This window comes from Spermophilus citellus (genome assembly GCF_964194105.1).
Source record: "Spermophilus citellus genome assembly, chromosome: 4".
In the NCBI taxonomy this organism is placed as follows: Eukaryota; Metazoa; Chordata; class Mammalia; order Rodentia; family Sciuridae; genus Spermophilus; species Spermophilus citellus.
Window position 1 is genome coordinate 129,152,076 of NC_138185.1, and position 21,043 is coordinate 129,173,118.

Genomic DNA, 21,043 nt, shown 5'->3' on the forward strand with positions numbered 1-21,043 from the left:
CTGTACTCTTTAACCACTGAAGATCAGAAGAAATCTTTAAGATTCCTTCCTGTGCTAACATTCTGTGGATGTTCAGGTTGAGCATGCCTAATTTAGAAATCTTATATGCTCCGAAACCCCAAACTCTTCTTTTTTTCATTTTTTTCTTCAGTGCTGGGGATCAAACCCATGGCATTATGCCTGATAGGCAATTGCTTTCTCACAGAGCTATGTCCCTAGCCCCAGAACTCAAAACTTTTTAAAGGTCGATATAACACAATTGGAAAATTTCACACTTGACTTAAGTCACAGTCAAAATGCAGGCATACTAGATATAGTTTATAAAATGCCTTTACTCTGTGTGCCTAAGGTATCTGCGGAACACAAATAAATTTTTTGTTTAGACTTGGATTTGCTCTCTAAGATATCTTTTTATGTATATGCACATATTCTAAAATCTGAAAAAAAATGCAAAAATTCAAGACATGTATGGTCCCATGCATTTTGGATAAGGGATATTCAACCTGTAGTTAGTTTTTACATTACTTGGAACATAGAAGTTTAGGAATTTTCAGATTTGTGTTTGTAGTTTGCCACCTCTTGGTATAATTCAGTAATGCACCCTAGCAAAAGAAGAAAAAAATAGAAAATTAAAAATTTATGTATGTGTTTGTAATCCAGGATGGATTGGGTAACTAATGGCAGAACAGAAACTTAGAATTTCAGAAACCATAAAACTAATTTATCATTGGGTGGGATTTACATCTTTCAGCTGGGATGTGTGAATATTGGGTATATGAAGTCCTAATGTAACTAGTGAAGGAAGAAAATACTATGTGTGGGGGGAATAGATTTACATTTGGCCATTATATACACTGAGACAGTAAATTCTTGAAATATACAAAACTGATGTATAAAGTAGAAGGAGTGGTAGGAGAGGGTCTTAAACTTGCTAAAGTTGTATATCCTTGAGGGCACAAAATTTAGTAAAAATTTGTGGTCATGAGAGTGACATAATTTAAGTGACTTAGCAAATAGTTTTGCTAAAATTTTGGATGGATTTGCTCATTAGAAACTATTCTTTTAGTTGTCTCCTTACACACTAATCTTTTTTTAAAAAATATTTTATTATTTTTTAGTTTTTGGTGGACACACCATCTTTGTATGTGGTGCTGAGGATCGCATGCCAGGCGAGCGCACTACCGCTTGAGCCACATCCCCAGCCCCACACTAATCTTTATAAAGAGAACTCTGATTATTTTTATGTCAAATACTACTTGGAATTTATTTTTCTCTGCTATATAACTCTGTCTTAAGTGAAAATGTCAATGAAAATATTTTTATTTACTGTTAGTAGGAAGATATTAATTATGAAAAATGTGTGTCTGATTCATTGGATAATTGGAATGAATTTTTCAATTAATTAATATTCAGAAGTTTGCAAGCTACTATTTAGAACCTGTGATTTACTGGTATTAGTCTATTTTTGAAGTCTGTTGATTAAATTTCCCCATACCTATGTCCACCCTAGCTTGAGTAATTGCAGTCAGAGATGCTCAGGCAGATAATTGCTGAGAGGCAGAAAAGGAGAAAGGCTTAATGCTGGTTAGCAGTTGTTGGTATTTAACACTACTGTTTAGGAAAGTATGTTAGCCATTCTGTTCTTTTTTGTATTTCTGTGTTCAGAAAGTTATATAGAGAGTGATCACTTTAGAATTTTCGTTTTGAAAGTAATTCTATTTCTACCCATCAATTTAAGAAAAGATGTAAGAAAGGTGGTATATTTAAAGCATATCTTCAAGTGATTTTGAAATGCTTATTTTAAATATCTCTTAAAAGTTAGGACAAACTATTCTATTAACTGTGTGGCTTTGGACAGTTTTCTAAATTCTGTGTCTAACTAAGTCTTATCTTTAATGTGGGAGTATTAGTAGCATCTACTTCATAGGATTGTGAGCACAGAATGAGTAAAGGCATATAAATGCACATAAAATGTTTAGAACAATGCCTGATAACCATATTGTATCTGCTAATTATTTTCTTGTTATATTCACTTTGAGCAAAGGGTTAACAAAACTAACTGACCTTTGATTAACACTCTATTCTTTGACAACTTTGAAAGGATATATTAGTGTCAACTATGATTTTAGACAACAGTTTTAATGTTGCTTGTGGGTAAACTGTTTGTGAATTGGGAAACTAAATATCTAGTAATAAAGGAGACTTTAGATTTCCCTGTGTGCAGTGAGTCCTGTAATTGGACTTATCTCTTGCAGTGACCTTTGGAATCTTTTAGGTTGTTAGAAGAGATAATGGCTTTATAGTTTCATTCATGTTGTTGTAAATGGCAGGATCTCTTCTTTTTTGGGAACTTGGGGGTGGATTTACTGGGTTTTAAACTCAAGGGCACTCGACCCCTGAGGCACATCTAGCCCTATTTTGTATTTCTTTCTCTCTTTCTTTTTTAAAGGTTGAATACTGTTCTATGGTATTCATAATAATGGTTTTTGGTGGTCATGAGGCAAGGGTAAATCTGTACTTATCTACTCAATGTGTATCTTGTCACCTTGAACTCAAGTGGTCTGCTACATGGTTGATCCAAGAACTCTTACCAAAGAGGAATTTTTTCTTTCATTTTTTGCAGTATTGGGAATTGAACCCAGGGACACTGTACCATTATTATTATTATTATTGTTTTTTTTTTTTTTTTTTTTTTTTGAGACAGGGTCTTGTTAAGTTGCTAGGCTGGCTTCAAAGTGGTTATCCTGCTTATCTCATCCTCCTTAGTCACTGGGATTACAGAAATGTGCCACCATGTGCCACAGTGAGACAAAGAAGAACATTTCCTGTATTGTTGGCAATCTTTGACCCTTAATCTCTTTTTCTAAGAGGCTATACCAAGGGCAGCCTATGGTATTTTGGGAGTCATTGTTCTTGATTGAGCCCGAAAAGATTCTCTAGTGGGCTTTTGTAGTCCCAGGACCTTCATTTGTTGCATAAAGCAGTTTATAAACAAACACTATATTCAGAAATTTTACATGTATGAAAGCAGCATAAGGCTTAAGGTGTTTTACATGTAACTTACAGCTGAAACTGAAGAGCACATATGGAATACCTTAGCTCTTGACTTATTCTAAATTAACTATTTAAGGTTTGTTTTTTAAAAAATATTTTGTTTTTTAGTTGTAGCTTGACATAATACCTTTATTTTATTTTTATGTGGTGCTGAGAATCGAACCCAGCACCCTGCACTTGCTAGGTGAGTGCTCTAAAACTGTGCCACAACCCCAGCCCCTTAAGGTTTATTTATTTTTTAAAAAATTATTTATTTATTAGTTATAGGTGGATACAGTGTCTTTATTTTACGTTATGTGGTGTGAGGATAGAATCTAGTGCCTCACGCATGTTAGGCAAGTATTCTACCTCTGAGCCACTACCCCAGCCCCCTTAAGGTTTATTTTTTATTTTTTGGTTTTATCTTCATGTAGTAAAGTTTCACCAATATTATGTCTAGGTATGGGCTTCTTTATTAAAATCCAGTTGGGACTGAACTGAGGTCCTTGCTAGTTGTCTCTGAATAGTGTAAAAGGAGAAAGTCCAAACAGATCTTATTTTATACTATCTAGATCTACATTTCATTAATTAATGAAAAAGCAGCCAGTAAAAATGAAGGAATAAGTATGACCACTAATCCATCTTTTTAATTTTTTTTATTTTTATATGACAGTGGAATGCATTACAATTCGTATTACACATATAGAGCACAATTTTTCATATCTCTGGTTCTGTACATAGTATATTCACACCAATTTATGTCTTCATACATGTACTTTGGATAATAATGATCATCACATTCCACCATCATTTATAACTCCATGCCCTCTCCCTTCCCCTTGAACCCCTCTTAGCGCCCTCCTAGCCCACTTAGCAGAACATCCCGTTTGCAGGTAAGTCCTCTCAAAGACAGTAGACACCTCCGTTTTCAAGCATGTCCGCTGTTACCTTATCTAAACCTTGAAGGAGCCTCTCGTTTGCAAGTAGGCCCTCCCAAGGACAGCAGACACCTCGTTTTCAAGCATGTCCGCTGTTACTTATCTATACCTTGACAGAATATCCGTTTGCAGGCAGACTCCATCAAGGACAGTAATAGTAACGCAGTTACATCTGATTCTCTACAGGTGGGGGATTGTTAAAAGGCATTTGAGGTTCATGGTCAAGAGTTTTAAAGTGAAACCAGTCAGGTATTGTGTTTTCTCTGCAGTGTACATGCAGTCATAGAGTGGGTGGGGAATTGGATTGAATCAAAATTGGGTTTGCTATGTGTACATCAGGAGCAAATTGACTTCTATTATAATGAAATTAAAGTGATCTCCCCCACAACCTGACAAGGGATGTAAAAAAGGAGCTTCTTAGGAAATAAGCAGATTTTAGAGTAAGAAGGTGCTGGAGAGATTATGTCAACGTCACATGCTCTTCAACAAATAGAAAATTTTGCTAATTAAGGGACCTGAGTTCTAGAGGGCATCCATTGACTTTTTTTCTTGATAGTTGGAGCATCATGGTGTAATTTGCTCCTATCTGAGTGAGCCTACATAAAGGAGAACTTTTTACCTAGGAAATGGACATTTTGATTGAAGTAAGGAAACACAAAATTTTGAAAACAGAAGTAGAATGTTGGGGATAACTTCTAAGATTTATCAAAAGGGTGCCTGATGCAGACTCAAGAAAATCTCCTGCAAAACTTAATTCATCATAATTTTGTCCAGAATATCTCTTTTCTCATAGGTTTCATTTATTTAGTAAATAAATTCTTTTTTGTACTATCCTGGTGGCCTAGAGGAGGAGGACGAAACCTGAAATTAATCTACTTAATTTTGTAGAAATTTTCTTACTCTCAGTATGTGGTACTTTATATCATGATGATTCTTTCTAATCAGTCATCAGTAGTTGGATTGAGGCAGAAGCCTAACTAACAAAAGGTTAAAGGACTGAGCTTGGGCTGGGGATGTGGCTCAAGCGGTAGCGCACTCGCCTGGCATGCGCGGGGCACTGGATTCGATCCTCAGCACCACATAAAAATAAAATAAAGATGTTGTATCCACTGAAAACTAAAAAATAAATATTAAAAAATTCTCTCTCTCTCTCTCCTAAAAAAAAAAAAAAAGGACTGAGCTTGTGGCTGGCTCAGTGATGGAATACTTGCTTAGCATGTGTGAGACACTGAGTTTGAGTCTCACTACTAGATAAAATAACTCAATAAAATAAAGGTCCATTAAGAACTCAAAATTTTTTTAAAATCAAATTTCAAAAGTTGAAATTAATTTCAGATTTATGGGAAGATTGAAAATATAGTATGAAAAATACTTGCAAACTCTTCAAGATTTTCTAGTATACTACTTTCTCTTTGTGTGTATGTATAATCCTTTTTTTTCTGAACTGTATACTTTCCCTAGGATATGTGTATTTCACATGTGTTTAAATGTTGTTGATAGTGGCCTGTTATTTTCTATTCTTTCTTTATATTGTATCTTTTCACTTTTACTGTTGCTTATGCCCTGTCTTATTCAACTTTAATAGAGTTTTTACCTAAGAACTTTGATCTTCACTTATCTTGCTTTGTTGTTTTTTAAATTTCATTTATTTTTTACTTTTTATCTCTTTCCTTTTTTCAATATATTTTTTCAATATATTTTTAAAATTATGGACTTAGCTCAATAACTTTCAGCCTTTGTTTTCTAATATAATCCCTTAAGGCTATAATTTCCCCTTAAGCAACATTTATACTGCATTGCTCAGATTTTGAAATGCATAGTATTTTTACTCTTCACTTCTAAGAGTTTTAAATTTTAGTTATCTTTTTCTTTGATTTGCAAAGTATTTAAGTAGTTTCAGATACTGAGATATTAAAATTTTTTATTTATACTTTGTTAATTGTACTGTGATAAGTTAATATTTTCTGAAAGGTATCTATTATCTGATAATGTATTGAAGTTTGCTTTGTGGTAAAGTACATGATCAATTTTTATAAATGCCTCATGTGTGCTTGAGAAAAATGTGGGTCTTTTGTTTGTTATATGCAGAAATAAGCTTGTTAAAACCTTCTAAACCTTTCCTGATTTTTGTTTGTTTAATGGATTTTTTGGTAATTAAGACAAATGTGTTAATCATCTATTGTGATCCTGTATTTGTCTAACTCTTGAATTTTTGCTTTCTGTATTTTAAGGCTCTTATATTTGTTTAATTTTACTTGTTTCCAGTTTTGGTAGACTGAATATTTGTAATCTTGTAATAACCCATTCTGTCCCTATTGATGTTTAGCATCTTTTAAAAAAATATTATCTTTCTTTTGTTTAGAATTTTGCTTTATGTCTTTTCTATCCCTGTGCCATTAACTGTTACATGCTTTTATGATTTAGATATTTGTTTTAGAAATACCTAGTATCTTAGCTGGGCCTTGTTTTTAAATTAAATCTGACAGTGAGCCTATGCTTTTGAGCAAGAACCTATCTCTAAATAAAATAAAAAGGGCTGGAGATATAATTCAGGGTTAGAGCACTTGCCTAGCATGTGGGAGGCCCTGGGTTTGATCCCTAACACCTCAAAAAATCCTTCAATCTGACAGTCACTTAATTGTTTATAAATGGTCCATATCCCAGGATCACACTGGTCCTTCTGGAGTTTTTGGCTCAGTCAAAATCTCACTTCAGCACTGCACTGTTAAATTACATTGGATTTAAATGGAATTATTCTAATGTTTTAAGTGTGCTATCATTAGTAAGAGTATACTATTTAGTGGATTAAAACAATTAAATAGTATAGAAATATATTTTTGTGTATTTGTTATGGAATTATTTCTTTCTTGTATTAATGGGTTAATTTACAAACCTTCCTTTAAAACTTTAGTCCCAGAAATCCTGGATAGAAAGCACTTTGACCAAGAGGGAATGTGTATACATTATACCAAGTTCCAAGGACCCTCACAGGTAAGCATACCTTTGTTTCTTTTGGGATCTTCTAGGAATTTAGATATGAATTATATTGCTATTTATTTTTGAAAACAAAAATTATTAAATATTTGTAGTCACTGTTAATTTTTGTAGTTATTGTTAATATTCTTTTGGGAATGGGAAAAGGAGATAGGATTAACAAGATATTGGAAGAGTTCTTAATGACATTTACAGCATAAAACTTCTTCCTCAAAGTGTTCCCCCATCTCCAAACTCAAATTATGCTAGTGTATTACAAAGATAGGTAGGTAACGCCTCTCTTTCTCTCTTAAACTTGTTCATTCACTGATCTTGAGAACTTAAAACATGTTTGTACATCTACTTATTGGGCATCTACTGAATGCCCAGTACTATGGTTCATGCTGAAGAAACCAATATAGACCTACTAGTCACTTTTTTGGGGGCAAAGGGGTAGACATTGATGGGGAATGAACCCAAGGCTTCACATATGTGAGGCAAGTGTTCTACTAGTGATCTAGACCCCCAGCCTCTGTCACTTTTTTGTTTGACATTATATGAATATAAATCAGTATTTATTGGAAAACCTTTTAAACCTATTATCAGAGACTGTGGGTATCTCTGATTGTCTTTTTGTTTTTTAAAATGGGTTTGATAATAGAAAAAAGTTGAAAGTAAAGGATATTAGCTATAATTCAAGAAAAGGTTGACTTTGTGATATATACATTAAGAAACATTTTTGCTAATTTTTTTTCTGTTACCTATAAATAGAAAAAGCTTAAAGGCAAATCAAAGATATGATTATTTCCTTACTTTATATAGTACCTCTCTTCTCAAGCATTTAGAAAAAAATTGACAAAGGCATTGACAATATTTTTGCATTTTCTTTTTCTGTCTCTTGTCAAACCCTGTTTATCAGATTACCTTCTCTGCAACTTTTAATTTCATTAAGTATGTGAATGAAATCTTATGAAAAATAGCTAAAATGAGATAATTTTTATTAACTGTTAAACTCTTATAGTACAAGTTTTTGCCCATAATGAGTACTAGGTAAGTCTTTGTTGAATAGAATTTCCAAACTAAATAAAGCCTTTCATTGTTTACATTACATAAGCCTGCCATTTGGATTGAACATTTTTCTTTATTTTAGCATTTAAGATCCTAATTTTGAATAAATTTTTTGCTTAAAATGAACACATTTCTTTTGAAAACTTGAAGCAAAAAGTTGGCGCTATGCTCAATTTCAGTACATTAAGACAGCTATTGTTAATAATAATTTGGTGGATTTATTTTTAGTTTTTCCTCAGCGCTTAGTTTTTGTTTTAAAATATTGCTCCATTCTGTCTATATAAAAATATGTATCTGGTTTTAAACATGTTAAATATTTTTATATTACAGATTTCATTAAAATGATAGTTAATGTTCTATTAGTGTATTTACCATAGTTTATGTTTATTTACCTATTTATATTACAAGTCATTTAAGTTGTTTTCAGTTTGTGGCCTTTATAGATTAACCTTAGGCCATAATTAAGATTTTTGTGGATAAAACTATTTTGTGTGTGTTTAATGTCTCACTTTCCTTAATTTATATAATGCCAAATACTTTCTTAAGGGATTAAAGCAATATATATTATTACTGGTAGTGAGTAGGAATGCCTGACTTAAGTAACATATTCTGTTGTCTTCAAGAACAGGTGATAAATAAAAAATAGACTATCTTTTATTATTTTATTTTTTCCTGTTTCTCCCCTTACTGCACCTTTTTTTAAAGAGGGGATATTACTTTGTTGCCCAGACTGGCCTTGAAATTTTGTTTTTAATCAACAATAATTGTATGTTTTAAATTTGCACTTATTTGATTACTGTTAAGTATGTTCTTTAAATATCCTTCCATTTTGTATACCTTTATTATTTATTTATTTTTATGTGGTGCTGAGGATCGGACCCAGCACCTTGCCCATGCTAGGCGAGCACTCTACCGCTGAACTACAAACCCAGCCCCAATATCCTTCCATTTTAAAGTAAATTCTGTAAATATTTTGATTAACTCTTTAAGATCATTAGATAACATTAATGTCTTATTCAATCATTAGATTGTACAATTCTGATATTTTTACTGCTTTTAAAGATATGATTACATCACCAGGTCACATGGTTGGTAATTATAAAAATGGTATTAGAATTTAGGTCTCCTTAGGTCAGTCTGCCAGTTTTCAAATAAAACTGAAGAAGTTGTAATTTTGCTTAATTAAAAAATAGATTGTACTATCAGTAAGGAGTTTATTTTCTATAATTTATTTCACTTGCAGTACAAATAACAAAAACACTTGTCAGGTGTTAAAGAAAACCTCATGGCCAGGTGTGGTGGCACATGCCTGTAATTCCAGGTGCTTGGGAGGCTAAGGCAGTGGTTACAAGTTTGAGGCCAGCTAGGTCAAATTTAATAAGAAGACTCTGTCTCAAAATAAATAGATAGATAGATAGATAAATGAATAAAGAAATAAATAAAAATACACACACACACACACACACACACACACACACACACCCCATATACATATATGGCTAGAACTGTAGCTCAGAGGTAGAGCACTCCTGGGTTCAGTCCCCAGTAGCAGGAAAAACCCCCTCAAGCTGTAAGTATCTTCAGCTGAAATTGTCCATGAGATGTAACTTTCAAACAGTTAGCTGGTCGATTCTTTCTACACTAGTAGGAATTTTAAATTAATTTTATATTACTAAGTAGTTCATGCACCTGATTCAAGGTTTGCAAGTTACCAAATTTTTTCAATCAAAATTCCCTTTCCACTACTGTGCTTTAGCTTTCTCCTTACCAAAATAATCTGGTGTCTGGCTGGGGATGTGGCTCAAGCGGTAGGGTGCTCGCCTGACATGCGTGGGGCGCTGGGTTTGATCCTCAGCACCACATAAAAATAAAATAAAGATGTTGTGTCCACCGGAAACTAAAAATAATAATAACAATCTGGTGTCAGTCCATTCCTTAAAATACTTTCCAGAAATAGATACAGTCTTTGCATGTCTTTGCAAATATTTTTTTTTTAAAGAGAGAGTGAGAGAGGGAAGAGAGAGAGAGAGAGAGAATTTTTAATATTTATTTTTTAGTTCTTGGCGGACACAACATCTTTGTTGGTATGTGGTGCTGAGGATCGAACCCGGGTCGCACGCACGCCAGGCGAGTGCGCTACCCCTTGAGCCACATCCCCAGCCCCTTTGCAAATATTTATATATTCTCTTCCCTCCTTTAAGATATATACTGTTTAGCCTATTGTGTTTATTACTTGTCTTGGAGACCACTACTTTGTTTTTAATTGTGACGCATTGTTATAATTTTATGTCTGAATCATTTGTTTTAATAGTCCCTTACTGATGAACATTTTGGCTATTTTCAGTTTTTCTCTTTGCTATAAGGAAAAAAAAATGCTGCATTGTATTATGTTATATATGTCTTGTTTCATACACAGGTCTTTTTTGATCCATGATCTTAGAACTGGCATTAGAGTGTGAAGAGGAAACTGTATCTTTTATTTTGATGAGTGTTGTCAAAGTTGCCTTCCATAGAGATGATATCAGTATACAACTCCCACCAGATAGATACAACAGTTTTTCTATTTTCTTACTAAGACATTGTCCTCAAATATTGTTTTTAAATCTTTGCTAATCAAATCTCTTCATATATATGCTTTTACTGTGAACCATGTACTTTTTCTTTTTGATATTAGATTTAAAAATTGATATGAGGAAATTATATATTAGAAAACTAGGCCTTTGCAAAATTGTTTTTCTCAATTTGTCTTTAGACTTTATTAGTGGCAAATTTTTGCCATATATGAATATGTTTTTGTGTATTTAAATCTGTCAGTGTTTTCTCTTATGCTTTGTAGATTTTATATCAAAACTGATTTCATTTAAAATAAGGAAGCTATGTGAATTTAAAATGTTAACTTACATACAAGTCAATGTACACATGATCTATGATATCTATTGAAAAACTAAATACGTTATTTACCTTTGTTTCATACTTTTGTGTGGGTTTATGTAGTTCAGTTTAAAATTAAAAAGTTTTCTATTGAGATTATGGGTTATTTATCTTTTTATGTTTTGTAGATGCCTTCCAGGATGTCAGATTTGTCAGCAACTTGTCAGGTAAGTTTAACATAATTGCACAAAATTTGAAAAATAAACAAAACTAATGTATTAGATATATGAGTTAGAATACAGGACAATAAAACTTGGATGCTATTGTATTTTAAGTATGTTTTATCCAGACTTGAGGTGAAGAATCAGGCACTTCGGTTTGAAACTCAGCGAAAGCTACCTGAACAGAGTTCTAAATTAGTTGAGTGTGAGTTAGTTGGGCAAAGAATGAAGGAAAGAGGTTTTGGACAGAAAAAAACAGATCATGGGAAGGCCTGACAGTTAAGGACATCATAGTTCTTTTAGGAGACTACTTAATGTAAGGTGGAGATTGGAGAGATCTAAGCCTGGAGAAATAAATATGGGCCAGGTCATTTAAATTTTATGTATACTATGCCACGTATAAGCATGTATACTATGCTTTTTTAAAAAATACATTTTTAGTTGTAGATGGACACAATACCTTTATTTTATTTTTTTATTTTTATGTGGTGCTGGGGATCGAACCCAGTGCCTCATGCATGCTAGGCAACCGCTCTACCACTGAGCTATAACCCCGGCCCCTGCCACATGCTTTTGACTTTGCATTAGAAGAGTATTATATAGGTGAATAATATGTTAGATTTTTTTTTCCCTTTTCCCTCTGTCCATTCTAATAGTTGGCATTTTGAGGAGATTGGATAAAGAGAAAAGGCCAGTTCTGAAAGTTTTGGAATAATTATGGCAAAAAAATGACAACCTGAATTAAGAGTGCTCTGATTATAAAGGGAAGTAGATACATTTGAAGGGATTTATGAAGTAAGTAAATGCAATAGATTTTTTGATATAAGGGAAAGGGAAGACTTATTTCCTAGTTAGGCAATTGAATAAATGGTAATGTTTAGTAGGGAAAGAAGATAATGTCTCTGGTAGGCTAGAAACAAGTGTATAGAATGAGTTTCTTTTAGGTATATTGAATTTTTTTCCCAGTCAATAAAGTCAGCAGAAAACAACTCACAATCTTTTACATTTGCCCTTATTTTTACCTCCTCCAGTGGTATTCATCTTACAGATGGGACGTTCTATCAGCCTTTTCTCCCTTCAGGTTGAAGAACTTCTTTTAGTATTTATTAAGTACAGATATATCTGAAAATATTTTATTTTCATATTTAGAGGATATTTTCACTGGATATAGATTTCTGAGTTGAGTTTTCTCATTGCAGCACTTAACGGGATGTCATTTTATATTCTGGCTATTGTTTCTAGTGAGATGCCAGTCACTAGTGTAATTGTTTCCAGTTTGTAATGGGTCTTTTTTCTTGGGGTTACTTTAAAGATGATGTTTTTCTCTTCATACCTTTGGTTTTCAGCAACATGTCTGTGATATTGATTCTCTTTGTACTTACTCAGTTTATAGAAATGTCTGCAAATTCAAACTTTTCACCTGATTGGGAAGATTTTGGCCATTGTTCTTAAAATACTTTGCTACCCCATTTTTTTTTTTTCTCTTCCCTCTGAAACTCCTGATACCTTCTACAGGTTGCTGTGATTTTATTTTATTGTAATTTAGCTTTTTTTCTATTTATCAAATTGGATAATTTCTGTTGATCTGTGCTTATAACCCTTATTTCTACAGTTGCCAGTATGCTGCAAAATTTACTGTACATTTATTTTAAAATTTATTTGATTCTTTTTTAAAGTTTCCATTTCACTACTGGGATACACTACCTCAGCCCTCATTATGACCATCTATTCCTATAAGTTCTCAAATATATTTATAAAGTCTGTATTCAATTTTTTATTTATTAATTTCAACATATACATCAGTTAGGGTCTCTTTCTATTGATTTCTTCTCTTTTTTTCTTGATAATGAATCATACTTTCTTGTTTTTTCGTGTATCTAGTAATTTTAATTGTAGGTTGGACATTATAGATCTCCTAGGAGTTCTGGATTGTGTTGTCTTCCTTTAAAGGTATTCAATTTCGGTCTGACAGATGATTGAATTATTGGCTATTCTTTGGTTCTTTGAGGTTTGATTTTCTTGTTAGGGAAGTTCTGTTCCTATTTTGAATTTTTTACTCTTAAGGTATAGCCTTTTTGGGGTTTCAACTAAATGCTTAAGATGCTTGACGGTCTCTTTTTACTCTGAACTAAAAGCACAATGTCTTTCAGACCTTATGACCCAGTTCTGACATCCACAGAAGGAGATTTCTGCTAGGCATTACAGAATCTTGTCTGACATAAATAAACCTTAGACCATGGCCAAGGACCCATTGTGAATCTCCGTTCAAGTTTCTTTATATTCTCTGGAATCCCTTTTCTCTGGTACCTTGCTACAAATTCCAACTATTTCTGTTCTGTTTCCTTGCCTAACTCAGCAACTTTGCCATTTTCTGCCTGAGCATCACCTTTATGCACAGGGGTTGAGAAAGTGCCTAGTCTATGCAGTCATGGGGGGTTGCTTTATGTTTTACTTTCATTTAGCGCATGAAATAGGGCTTCATGGTTCCTCTTGTTCAGTGCCTGAAAGCATTTATCTCATATATTTTGTCTACTTTTTTGTCCATAGTTTCCAAGACCACCCGTAGGTTCAGTGATTAGCGAGAGTGAATCACAGTACTCATTGATAAGATCTACACTGTGTTGAGGAAGTTTCCTCCTTTCTCTGTCTATAAGGAACAGATGTTAAATTTCATCTAATACTTTTTCTTTATCTATTGGCATGACTGAGAGATTTTTCTCCCTTAGCCTGTTGATGAATGGTTTTAGGAATTTTGGAGTAACCTTATATTCCCAGAATGAACCTCACTTGAAATTGATTGTTTTTTTATGATATAACACAGGATTCTTTTTACTAATATTTTCTTAACAAAGTTTTGAGTTTATCCTAGTGAGGGTTTCATGGTTTTTACAATGCTTTTGTCTTTTTTTTTTTTTTTTTTTTTAACTAGGATGAATCTGACCTCATGAAATGAATTGGTGAATGTTTCCTGTTATATTTTGTGGAAGAGTGTATGTAGAATAGAGTTTATTTCATTTTAGAATTGAGATTATGTAGAGTGTATGTAGAATTGAAATTATTTCCTTATTCAAAGCTAGTTCTGGTCAACATAGCATGACCTTGTCTCAAAACAAACAAAAACTTTAATTCCCTATTCAATTTTTTCGATTTATGTGTCTGATAATTTTCTTGCTCTTTCAGTAATAGGCTTTTTATTTTATTTGCTTTTCCATTGGTTTTTCTCTTTTTTATATTTCATTGTCTTTATAATTTCTTTCCCTTCTGTTTACTTTGGGTTTAATTTTTGGTTTAATTTGTTCTCTTTAGTTTTTTTTCTTTTTTTTTTATTGATTGTTCAAAACATTACAGAGCTCATGATATATCATCTTTCATACATTAGACTCAATTGGGTTTTGAACTCCCATTTTTACCCCAAATACAGATTGCAGAATCACATCTGTTACATACTCACATTATTACATAATGGCATATTAGTGACTGTTGTATTCTGCTACCTTTCCTATCCCCTACACTCCCCCCTCCCCTCCCATCTTCCCTCTCTACCTCCTCTGCTGTTGTTCAATTCTCTCCCCTTTTTTTCCCCCCTCCCCCTTGCCCCTCATAATCTTTTTAGTTTTTAAGGTAGAATTTAGGCTACTTTTTGTTTTCAAATGTTCTCTGTTTAAACTTTATATACCACAATTTTTTATTGCTATGTACTGTATAAAGCATACCTATTTACACAAACACTAATTTTCTTCCATATGATGCTTTAATTGTACCCCACAGATTTTGATGTTTATTTTCATTTTGTTCTAAATATTTTCTTTTTTTGTGACTTTCTTATGATTCATAAATTAAGTGTGTCATTAGTTTCCAAATACTTCAGAATTTCCCATGTTTCTCTTACTGTTTTCTAGTTAAATTTCATTGTGTTCAGAGAATACAATTTGTATTTTTTTCATATTGGTTAATTGAGACCTATTTTATAGGCCAAAATATATCAGTCTTTTTTTTTTTTAAAGAGAGAGAGAGAGAGAATTTTTAATATTTATTTTTTAGTTTTCAGCGGACACAACATCTTTGTTTGTATGTGGTGCTGAGGATCGAACCCGGGCCGCACGCATGCCAGGCGAGCGCGCTACCGCTTGAGCCACATCCCCAGCCCAATATATCAGTCTTAATGAGTACTTCACATGTATTCAAAGAAGGTTTTTATTCTGTACATGGAAACATCTATTAGATCACTTTGGTTGGCTAATAGTTTTAAGTCGTATAGAATTCTAGCTTGACAGGTTTTTTTCCTTTAAGTTCTTAAGATATTGTTCCATTAACTTTAGGCTTGCATGGTTGTTGAAGATTCCTGCTATCATTCTTATCTTTGTTCTTCTGCATATAACATAACCTTTGTACTCTGGCTGCTTTTCAGATTTCCTCTATATTATTGACTTACAGCAGTGCCGTAGTGTAATTTATTTATACTTGGTTTGTTTATGTTTTGTTGAGCTTCTCAAATTTGTGGATCCAACAGTTTTCAAATTTGGGTAATTTTTTCCTAACATGTTTTTAAATTTTTACTTCCAATCCTTTTGAGATTTGAATTTACAAGTAGCTCTGAGATGATAGATATTCCAGAGGTTACAGTTTTTTCTCTTTTGGTTTCATTATGAATAGATTCGTTTGCTACATCTTTGAGTTTATTGAACTAACTCCCCTCTCTCTCTTCCCCCCCACCTCTCTCTTTCTCCCTCTCCCCCTCCCAATACATTATAAAACCCTTCCCTTGACTTCTATCTTATCTATTATATTATCCCTAGATAGTCTATTTGTGTCTTTTCAAAAAATTTTAGCTTTTACTCTTACTCTCTCTCTCCTCCTTTCACCCTCTCTTTGTCCTCTCTTACTCTCCCCCTCCCCCTCTCTCTCTTACTCTTACTCTCTTACTCTCTCTCCCCCTTCTCCTCTCTCCCCACCTCCTCTCTCTCCTCCCTCTTCTCTCTCTCCCCTCCCTCCCTCCCTCTCTCTCTCTCTCTCTCTCTCCCCCCCTTCCCTTCTCTTCTGCGACTGGCCGCTACAGTCCTGCCAATAAAATCTCGGACAGGTAAAAAAAAAAAAAATTAAATATCTTATGATTTTTCTTTCTTCATCACATTTTCGTCTCTTTTCTGAGCATATACTTAATAGATGGAGATTATTTATAATAGTGGTTTTAGTGTCATTTTCTGGTGATTGCATCATTTCTGTCATTTGCGGTCTTCGTTTAATGAAATTGTCTTTTTATATTTTTTTAGTTGTTGATGGACTTTATTGTCTTTATTTTTATGTGCTGAGGATCGAACCCAGTGCCTCATGCATGCTAGGCGAGCATGCTACCACTGAGCCACAACCCCAGCCCTGTCTGGGAATTTTTAATGGGTGCTTCACATTATGAATTTTATGTGTTTGAGTGCTGGATTTTATTATTTCAATTAGGGAGTTTTGGACTTATGTTAGCATGCAGTTAGGTTACTTTGGATTGTTTTGATCCTTTCAGGTCTTGCTTTTACATTTTATCAAGAAGCATGTTGTCTAGGTCTCATTGAATCCTAATTGGATAAAACTTTTCTGAAAATTCTATCTTAGGCCATATGTGTTAAAAGATAATTCTGGTTGATGGGTTCTGTCCTTCATGAGCTTAAGGAATTGTTTGGCCTTCTACCATCTAGTGGTTCTTACCTTTGCCTTGAGTAATTTTTTTTTTTTTTTTTTTTTTTTTAATAAGAAGGACCCTTCTGCAGATATTTGGGACTCTTAGTAACTCTTTCCTTTTTTGTTTTGTTTTTTACCCTATAAACTCTAGCTGTCTGATTTCCTCAAACTCTAATTTTAAGATCATATCAAATCAGTGAGACTCTCTGGCTTTATTAGATTCTTGCTTCTTACATTGTGGTCCAGCATGATGTTCTAGGTAGAATTCTGTCCTTTATATCCCTGGCCTCAGGCAACCATTGATCACCTTTTGGTCACTATATAGATTAGTTTGCATTTTCTTGAATTCTGTACACATAGAATCATGTAAATATGTATCTTTGATACCTGACTTCTGTTACTCAACATGATCTTTCAGATTAATCTATATTGTTCTATTGGTGGTTTGTTTCATTCTGTTGCTGAAACATTGTTTCTGTAATATACCTACACCACTTTTTGAGGATGCCCCACAGGAATTTAGGTTATAACATCATCATCACCCTACTTCAGTGCTTTAATGAAAGCATTTATTTACTGATATTCTAAAATCAAAGAGTCATACTATTTTCTTTATCTTTATTGGTTCACTCATTTTAATTCAGTTTTTCATTGACTCAATTTTTTAAAAAGTCTTTATAATCTCACTTTTTCCTTTTAGGTGTTTTTGTGGTCGCTTGGTCAAGCAACATGCTTGTTTCACTGCAAGTCTTGCCATGAAATACTCAGATGTGAAATTGGGTGACCATTTTAATCAGGCAATAGAAGAGTGGTCTGTGGAAAAGCATACAGAACAGAGCCCAACGGATGCTTATGGAGTCATCAATTTTCAAGGGGGTTCTCATTCCTACAGAGCTAAGGTGTGTCATGTACTTGATTTTTGTTTTCTTTTTTTACTTTATTTCCTTTGTTATATAAAGAATAAACATGTATTATCTAACAGAAAGTTAATCCCAATAATTTCTTCGAATATATAAAAGTTAAGCTCTTACAAATACAAAATTGTTAGATCTTTAGTGAATTGAACTTTTTAATCATTATAAAATGTCTTTATTGTAATTTGTCTTGACAAGTCTCCTTTTTCTGAGAGGATAGCTAAACCTTTTCTTTCTTTTCACTTTTAACTTTTTCTTATGTTAAGAAGTGTCTTTTGTGAGTATGGTAGTGCAAGCCTGTAGTCCTACCTGCAAGGCCAAGGCAGTGTGTTACTTGAATCCTTTTAAAACCAGCCTGGGCAGCATACCAAGATGCTGTCTCAAAAACCAAACAAATGAGAGAGATGTCTTTTTAGCGGTATATCATTTTTTAAAAAAATTTAATGTTTTATATTTAAGTTTATAGTATTAGTTACCAAGTTGTGTCATTTATTTTTTCTTTTTCCCTTTCTTGTATTTTTTTGGATTAAGTATTTTTTAAATTATTTCCTTTTTTATTGGTATGCTATTCATATGATTTTTTTTTCTGTTCTGTAATTTTATAGTAAATACTATAAAATGCATTTTTAACTTGTTATCTATCATGAGTTAGTACTTTTACCACTTCTAAAATCCAAGAACTTCTAGAATATTTGTAACTGCGTTTATTTCCCCTGTGACTTCTGTTATTTTATTGGTAGGAATTTTAATTCTGTGTATTTTAAACCTCTACAACATAATTATTTATCATTTAGATTTAAACATTATAAATGTTCCCTTGTTCTGCCTCCCTCCTCACCTGATGAGAAAAGCATTGGAAAGTGGCGGGCTCATTCTCTCTACAACTTTTCTTTTTCTCCTGAATCAATCCCAGAAGTTTTCACTACCTTTGTTGCTCTTTGATTCCTTAAACAGATTTTATTTACCCTTTTTCTAGTTTCTATAGTTGCCCGAAAAAGAGTAGTCCAAAAAATCCTAGTCAAGTTGGGCATAGTAGTGCATACCTATAATCCCAGTGACTCTGGAGGCTGAGGCAAGAGAATCACAAGTTTGAGGATAGCCTGGGCAATTTAGTGATACCTTATCTCAAAACAAAAAGGACTGGGGGATATAGCCCAGTGGTAGGGTACTCTGGGTTCGGTTCAATCCTTAGTACCATATAAAAACAACCTAGTTCATCATTACTGGATGTGAAATTCCTCACTTATTCCTAACCAAGTCTTTTTACAAATATTTAATTTAACTTTAGACTGTTTCCAAACACTACTTTATATATTCAAATGTAATAATGATTTCTATAAAACTAATGCAAAAAGACAGTATGGAATAATTCTTAAGGGACTTAAGTCTTGTACTTAGTTATGTAGAATTCTGGTACTTTGGGCTTCATTTACAGAAAATTTCCATTGTGTCTCCTGTCCCATGCCCAGCCTACCCCTTTGTTCTGGAAATTGAACCCAGGGGTGCTTTACCACTGAGCTACATATCAACGCTTTTTAAAACATTTTGAGACAGGGGCCTGCTAAGTTGCTCATAACTAAGTTGCTGAGGCAGGGCTTGCTAAGTTGCTACATCACTAAGTTGCTGAGGCTGCCCTGAACTTTCAATCCTCCTACCTCAGCCTCCCAAATTGCTGGGATTACAGATGTGTGCTAACATGAGTGACTTTTTTTAATCTTTGTAAAGGAACAGGCAGTATATTGTTTTGTAGAAAGCCTATTCTAGAGATGTCTAAAAAATTGTATTTTCCAATGTTTGACTATTTCAGGTTTCTTTAGTTGTTGATGAACACAATATCTTTACTCATTTTTATGTGGTGTTGAGGATTGAACCCAGTGCCTCACAGTGTGAGGGCAGGCACTCTACTGCTGAGCTACAGACCCAGCCCTATTTCAGGTTTCTTATGAACTAATTCATATATGTGCTTTGGACAAAGAGAATGATTTAAAGTGGTCCTTGCAAATATGTTTTGTGATGTTATTTCAACAAAAGATTTTTAAATCAAAGCAGAGGAAGTTTTTCATAGAGGTGATAGCTTATTTTCTATTATTATTGTTATTATTATTTTACTGTACTGTAGATTGAACCCGTAGCCTTACACATGCTAGGCAAATGTTCTATTGCTGAGCTATAACTTCCCCCACATCCCCCCTTTAATCCCTCTACCAGGGATTAAACTCAGGGGTACTTGATTACTGAGCCAATTTATTTAAAGACAGGTTTTCACTGAGTTGCTTAGTGCCTTACTTTTACTTAAGGCTGGCTTTGAACTCACGATCATCCTGCTTAATGTGGTGCCACGGAACAAACTCAGGGCCTGTGCACACTTTACACTGAACTACATCTGGAGCTCCTGTAATCTTAAGATTTTCTGATTGTTTCTCAACTTGATAAAATCCAGTCCCTTCCAGTGAAGGGAAAAATAGTTAAAATACCTTTTAAAATTTACAGTGTATTTACAATTCTGTTATAAATAGTCTACAGATTACTGACAAAGCTTTCAAATATATAATTAATTCAGTGTTTGTCCCTAATAGGAGCAAGTCTTTGATTAAAGCCTCTTTTTTTTTAAAAAAAAAAGATATTTTTAGTTCTAGATAAATGAATACTTTTATTCTTTTTATTTACTTATGTGGTGCTGAGGATTAAACCCAGTGCCTCATACATGTGAGGCAAGCACTTTACCACTGAGCTACAACCCCAGCCCCTCTATTTTTAATATAATTCTTTAGTTCCCCCTTTACCATCATCTTATCCGGACTGTACGTACTTAAAGAAGTTAATACTGTGGATAGAATTGCAAATTGGATTGTTAATTGAATATAAAGAAAGTAACTTTTGTATCTAAATGTTAAGTTAGAGTTTCACTGCTTCTAAGATCTAATATCCATCTAATATCTAAAACCGATTACTGTTGTTTATTCCTATGAATGTAAACATTGAAAATTGCCTTTGAAATCTCTTTTTACATTATCTGATTCAAGTGATTTTTTTCTAGAATGAGACAGTGTTGCATTATGAAATCTGTGAACGCATTCAAATATTTTGTCCTTTTAAAATATTTTTTATTTTAGTATGTGAGGCTATCATATGACACCAAACCTGAAATCATTCTGCAACTTCTGCTTAAAGAATGGCAAGTGGAATTACCCAAACTTGTTATCTCTGTTCATGGGGGCATGCAGAAATTTGAGCTACACCCACGAATCAAGCAGTTGCTTGGAAAAGGTCTTATTAAAGCTGCAGTTACAACTGGAGCCTGGATTTTAACTGGAGGGGTAAACACAGGTAATATGATGATTGTATTAATTGTTTTTAG

The 21,043-nt window shown here is 33.4% G+C and overlaps 1 protein-coding gene across 3 annotated transcripts in view; it reads left to right on the forward strand.

Annotated features, from left to right (window-relative positions):
* TRPM7 (transient receptor potential cation channel subfamily M member 7) overlaps positions 1-21,043 on the forward strand; it is a 99,225-nt gene that overhangs the window by 11,701 nt on the left and 66,481 nt on the right. For all 3 annotated transcript variants that reach the window (XM_081290673.1, XM_081290674.1, XM_081290675.1), the window contains exons 2-5: positions 6,883-6,962; positions 11,072-11,110; positions 17,472-17,670; positions 20,799-21,012. In XM_081290673.1, the coding sequence (XP_081146799.1) occupies positions 6,883-6,962; positions 11,072-11,110; positions 17,472-17,670; positions 20,799-21,012 (532 nt within the window). The remainder of the gene's footprint in view (positions 1-6,882; positions 6,963-11,071; positions 11,111-17,471; positions 17,671-20,798; positions 21,013-21,043) is intronic.